General features: G+C 36.8%; 1 protein-coding gene across 1 annotated transcript; it reads right to left on the reverse strand.

Annotated features, from left to right (window-relative positions):
• Positions 1-3,304: 3,304 nt before the first annotated feature.
• On the reverse strand, positions 3,305-3,997 carry LOC131949104 (uncharacterized). The gene has a single exon (XM_059310865.1). The coding sequence runs from the start codon at positions 3,995-3,997 to the stop codon at positions 3,305-3,307; it is 693 nt and encodes a 230-aa protein (XP_059166848.1).
• Positions 3,998-6,825: the final 2,828 nt, after the last annotated feature.

The raw sequence follows: 6,825 nt of genomic DNA on the forward strand, positions 1-6,825 counted from the left end.
TACTTAGTAAACTCCAGCGTTTCTTCCAGACTTTTTTCTCGGGGGGGGGGGGGGGCACTTGAAATTTCCGGGAGGGGGGAGATCAACAATTTTCAGGGGGGGGGGGGGACGGACTCTAGTAAAAGTGTATGTTTACTTTATAAAATCCATCTCGTTCGGGGGGGGGCGGTAGACTTTCTACGGGGTGGGGGGGGGGGGAGGGGGGGGCGCAGCCCCCGCGAAGAGATGCCTGGAAGAAACTCTGGTAAACTCTCAAGTACACCGAGGGATCTTTCATGATTCTTAGAATTAAAGAATTGCCAGTTTGTGTTATAGCAAATACAGAATATAAAAATTGAATATCTGATCGTATGTACGAGTGTCGAACGTCTTACCTTTGTCATGTGTATTTTTTCTTGACACTGGATAGTTTTACTAAAGCAAAGGTACTGTTCTCTCACATTGGAGTCACCTATCAGGTACACCTGCACAGCAGGTGAGAAGAGTAGATGCAAGAGCCTTGATTTTAATTTGCTATCATTAAATCGCACAGTAAATGTTGCAGCTTTTGGTAAAGTAAACCATATTATTAGAAATAATTGAAATATACATTTTAATATATGTAGCAATAATCTTTACATTTATATATTTAGAGATATTTGCCCTTCTTTTATGAAAACTTTGGTCGCTCATGAGATCTTTTACACATTTTAGTGATCAAAGCATTTTTGAAATAAATCAATTTAGATTTTTTAAAATTTTAAGTACTAATAAAAGCTTCTTGTTAGAAAAAAAAGATATAATTTTGTTAGTAATACATAATTTATGAAGTCGACACTACTACTGCTGCCATTAAAATATTTGCTTTAAAACACCATCAGAAGCTTGCGATCACTGAAAGACGATTACCTGCCCCGTGAAAGCAGCCATCTGTGATCACCAATTAAAGACTACAGCCAGTGGCGTAGCGAGGTCGGGTGCCACCCGGTGCGGCACTTAATGGTGTCACCCCCAGAGACATAGCAAACCTTCCCGGGGACAAACTTTTAATTTTCGATTTGCACCCCACCCTCAAACTTTCGATTTGCACCCTCCCCCCTCAAACTTTCGATTTGCACCTCTTAAAACACTATTTTACACTCGAATTAATCACTTAATTAAGTGAAATTATCATTTTTCTCAATATTTTGCTATTTTTTGCCTTGGTGTCACCCCCTTAATGGTGTCACCAGGTGCGGTCCGCACCCCCGCCCCCCCCCCCCCCTCGCTACGCCTCTGACTACTGCAAGCTGATTAAGCGATCGATATTTCTTAAACCCGCTACTTCCAGTTAATTTCAATTTGTTTACATAAAACTTTATTACCTGCCCCTCAAAGCCTTCACTAACCTGACTCGGCTCTACGATTGTAAACATTCTCGTGAACCGCAGCTCACTAGACTGTTAGGGTGATCGCTTCTAGCTAGTTAGCTCCCCTTCTCTTATTGAATATAGTAATCTATCGAGTGATCGCTAGCATTTAATCTTGATAGACTCCTTAGATTCGAAACTGTTTAATTATATTTTAACGAGCCGGCCCGCGGCATAACATACGCCGCTATTTAGTTGTTTCTAATTTTCAATAATTCATAATTTGTGAATTCGACAGTACCAACGCTGACACTGAAAATATTTCTTTAAAACACTATAAGTAGCTCGTTAAGGACCATAACCCAACCCCCCCTTTCCTTCCCCCCCCCCTCCCCCCCTACGTTTAAAATCGTTGGCTCTGCTTGTAAACATTTAGAGTGAACACAGCTCACTAAAACCATGTAGGGGTGGGGAGGTAGGGAGAGCGTTTGCAGCTTGTTTTCTAACGGCTCGAAGAGGAGAATTATATATATAGATGACTACAAACGGACGCTGTGAAGTAAGTAAAACCGTTTAAAGTGAGTTTAAAAAGGAATGCTAGAACGGCCAGTAAAGAACAAAACTCAGTTTAAATGTTACAACCTTTGTTCATCTCAAACACGTGAGCAGGAAATCTTTGTTTATAACCGGAAGTTGACAACGCCGAGGTCGCCATTGTGCGTCATAAAAATACCCGGATGTGTTGACGTCATCAAATGTTTCTGACAAATTCCTTTTGGAACATGGAAGTTGTGACGACAGAACTCTTGTACTGTTTTCTAACCAGAAATGTCAAAATACAATTTTAATAGTAAGAAAGATGTATGGTAAGAAAGAGAAAGTGTGAGAGAGAAAGAGAGAGATAGATAGAGAAAGAGAGAAAGAGAGAGAATGAGAGAGAGATTGAGGGTAAGATTACGATTTCTAGCTTTAACTATTACAAGTATCTATAAATTTGGAAAGTTAATGCAGAAATACAAAACGTAACGTACCTGATACAACTTGAAGTGTAATTTTTGATGGAATCATGAAAGGGCGATTACTGCAAAAATTATTTTTAAAATTCCTTTTCATGATCACAATATTTTTGTTATTTAAAAAGAAATAAAAAATTCAATTCAAATAATAAATATAAAATTATACTAGATATTTTGGTTGTAAGTATAAAATATAACCATTTAAAATACGTTTTCATTTACCATAAGATATGTTTGACACAAAACGAAACTTTATTTTAAAATTTTCCATAACCTCAGGTTTCATTATCTCACGTCTACAAGTTGTTGATCAAAAACATCTTTTTATCCCTTGAATTAACATAGATCTACTTAAATGTCGTTTAGATCAGTGGTTGTTGCCCTTCAGGAGGCACAGAACACCACACGTTTTATATGCACATCCACCATACCCCTGTTTTTATTTAGTGTGTGTCTTGATCACCTAACCCCTGGGGTTCAATCGAACTTAATTTAAGAACCACTGCTTTAACGGCATTAAATGTTCCTCTGTATTTAACTTTCCAATAGTTTAAAATAAACACATCTAATTTTCCCTAGACTCGACATACTTCTCTGTCAGATGTATCAACTTTTCCTCAGCTGCCGTCATTGGGAGGTTGGGATTGCCAATATCTCTGGAAGTTTTAAAATCTCCACACTAGGAGAGATACAAAAAATAATGACTTAGTTTCTGGGTTATCTTGGGATAACAAGTGTAGCTAAGTTTGTCAAGAACGAATCGTATTAATGTAATGCAGATACGTACATAAATTGATTATATATATATATATATATATATATATATATATATATATATATATATGATTGCAATGACCTTTAATAGTATCTGTGTATTGTGTATTAAACGTTGTTTGCAGGGGTGAGTCTACTATGAATGAAGTTTTCAGACATGACATGTAGCCGGAACTGGTTTCATTTCTAATAAGGTTTTGTAGTTAATGGCAAGGTGTCTACTGTTAACTTCATGGTGTCTACTGTTAACTTCAGGGTGTCTACTGTTAACTTCATGGTGTCTACTGCTAACTTCAGGGTGCCTACTGTTAACATCATGGTGTCTACTGTTAACTTCATGGTGTTTACTGTTAACTTCAGGGTGCCTACTGTTAACGTTTGGGTGTCTACTGTTAACTTTATGGTGTCTACTGTTAACTTCAGGGTGTCTACTGTTAACTTCATGGTGTCTACTGTTAACTTCAGGGTGCCTACTGTTAACGTTTGGGTGTCTACTGTTAACTTCATGGTGTCTACTGTTAACTTTATGGTGTCTACTGTTAACTTCAGGGTGTCTACTGTTAACTTCATGGTGTCTACTGTTAACTTCAGGGTGCCTACTGTTAACGTTTGGGTGTCTACTGTTAACTTCATGGTGTCGACTGTTAACTTCATGGTGTCTACTGTTAACTTCATGGTGTCTACTGTTAACTTCAGGGTGCCTACTGTTAACGTTTGGGTGTCTACTGTTAACTTCATGGTGTCTACTGTTAACTTCAGGGTGTCTACTGTTAACTTCATGGTGTCTACTGTTAACTTCAGGGTGCCTACTGTTAACTTCATGGTGTCTACTGTTATATTCCAAGTGCTACAAAATTTGTAATGTAACGGAAAGCCCATATTGTATACATTCGTTTAAAAGTAAAGCTTTTATTGCATATATTCTTCCTCTTCCACATTGAAAACAAATTTGCATAACACCTTGAAGATTTTTTAAATTGCCTTTTATCTTTCTTTGTGACCAGACAGACCTTATACTTAATTTATTGAGCAAAAATAAAACAGGGTATTTATTTATATTTTCAGAAATTAACGCACTCTTTATGTGTTAGGATTTTCAATATACAAAATAAATTATATGACCTAGACACCATTTTTATTAGTAATATCTAAATGGGAAAAGTTCTTACTTTTAGGTGCCGGGGTTTCCCACAATACCACGGGAACTGGTTGACCTCTGTAAGGTTACACATTTCAGTGACGTTGTAGCCGGGTAGTTTAGGGAGGGCCGAGCATATCGTGACCTCTGACCCTGCACCGTTAGAAAAGGTGGCAATTTCCCAGCAAGTGGTTGTAAATATCCTCTTAAAAAACGAGGTAAGAGCTAATTTTAAAATAAGCAATTAGGAAGCTTTAAAAAATACTAGAGTTAAGAGCTTATAAAAATAGTTAGGAGCTAATACAAAAATACGAAAGTTTACTTAAATGTCTTCTAAACAGAAAAAATATGTAAAGAATCAAGTTTAAAAATAAGTTTAAAAATGAAAAGATTAACCTCACACTTGCTTAACATCCTTTAACAACGCCACCCCCCCCCCTCCAAATCCCTTTTCTTAAGTTTGTGAAAGAATAATTTCAAAAACTTACTTTTAAAAATAGAATCGTCCGGAAGAGTTCTCTGTGATGGGCGATAGCGGCCTTGACCTTCACTGACCCACTCCATGGTAACGGACAAGACGCCAGATACGTCCCGTCTAAATTATCCGTGACGTCAGCAGCGATGGCGGCTTTAAGGGAGTCAGTGACCAGCCACACCCTGACGCTGGTCCCACCTGGGGAGGTCAAGGTTGGATCATTGCACACCTGCACATACAGGTGTGTCTAATGTTTGTCTTACTGTCTGAGTGTCTGGGACTAGCCACACCTGGGGAGGTCAAGGTTGGATCATTGCACACTTGCACATACAGGTGTGTATAATGTTTGTCTTACTGTCAACATATCTCAGTGATCAGCCACACCCTTCAAACCCAACAAACACTTCCAGACCGATACAAGATTGGAATCACAGAGGAAAGTGGAAAGTAGGTAGGTCAAAACAAATTTGAAAAAAAGATCATTTGTCAGTGAAGGAGAAATAGCCGGAATGTCGTGGACCCGACTATGGGGAATCGCCCTAAACCGAGTGCGATAGCGAGGAGTGTTTGCTTCTTATGCTCCAAAAGAGGTCCATTGAATGTTGATGCTGTTTTATCACAACTATTTTAAACTCGTAGATATTTCTTATAATAATTTATTGTACATTTAAAACAACATATTTACTTTACATAAATAAATTCAATAAATTAATAAATAAAATTTCAAACTTAAATTCTTCTTCGTCCTTAATTTTAGTGTTCGGAGGGATCCATTTAAGTATGCGTGTCAATTGGTTATGCGCCATTGAGACCATTGACTCCGATTTCAGCCTGCTTTTCTTTTTGGATTTGCTTCCATAGCTTTTGTCCAACCAAGAACAAACTACAAGGCAGCAGTCGATTGATTTTGGAGTTGCCTCTTCTAGAATAGTGGCTGTCCCCAGCTAACGAGCCTCATCTGCCCGAGGGTTCGAACTCAACCATGAGGTTTACCGACTCGACCACGCCGGCCCCTCAAACTTAACCATTACATCGAAAAAAAAAGTTGATTTAAAGGTATTTCAAAATAAAGTTAGATTTCCCTGCTTGTTTTAAGAATATATTCAAGCAGACTGAGGTTCGTTATAGACAAAATGTGTAATCTGTCCCTGGACATAGCAGTTTTCGTTTCTAGTGAAAACCTGATTTATCAAAACAAAGCAGACGAGAAGTGGAAGTTTGTGACGTTTTGGAAAAATACAAAAAAAGCGAAACAATTTCAGAATATTCTAATTTATGAAAGTATGAAATAGAAAAGTCCAATTCTATACATTTTTGAGAAACCAAAAAATGTATGAAATAGAAAAATCAAATTCTATACATTTTTGAGAAACCAGAAAATGTATGAAATAGAAAAAAATCAAATTCTATACATTTTTGAGGAACAAAAATGGATGAAATAGAAATATTATAATTCTGTAAATTAAAGAAAAACCGAAACTGGGTAAGTTAGAGGTGATGAAACGTAATAGAAACATACATATAGGATCTCTCAGCTAGCATTTACACAGGAAATTTAACTAACACATAATTAAATGGTTCTACAGTACTCAAGTAATGGTGTTCACACACGCACACACAAACACACACACACACACATATATATAAATAAATATATATATATATATATATATATATATATATATATATATATATATATATATATATATATATATATTCTCTCTCACACACACACACCCGCAAACACACACACACTAATATATTGGGAGGGTCATAGATATACATTCAGAGACCAGATTGCTAAACAATTATTTTTATAAGACAGAAAGGTAAAAGATTTGTTATGATTTGTCAATGTCTCGATGTCCATTTTTTTCACGATTACAACCTTTCCAACTATACCAGAAATCATAAAATATATCATGAAAAGGATGTCCTGATTTACTTTCTACCCATTCCCTTAGAACACCAGTAAATATGACGTTACCTACTGTAATTCTGTCCCATTGAACAACTCAGTAAATATAACATTACCTATTGTAATTCTCTCCCCTCTCCCATTAAACAACCCAGTAAATATGACATTACCTATTG

Source organism: Physella acuta, unplaced genomic scaffold (assembly GCF_028476545.2).
Source record: "Physella acuta isolate Inbredline_101_S28 unplaced genomic scaffold, ASM2847654v3 ptg000674l, whole genome shotgun sequence".
NCBI classification, from domain to species: Eukaryota; Metazoa; Mollusca; class Gastropoda; family Physidae; genus Physella; species Physella acuta.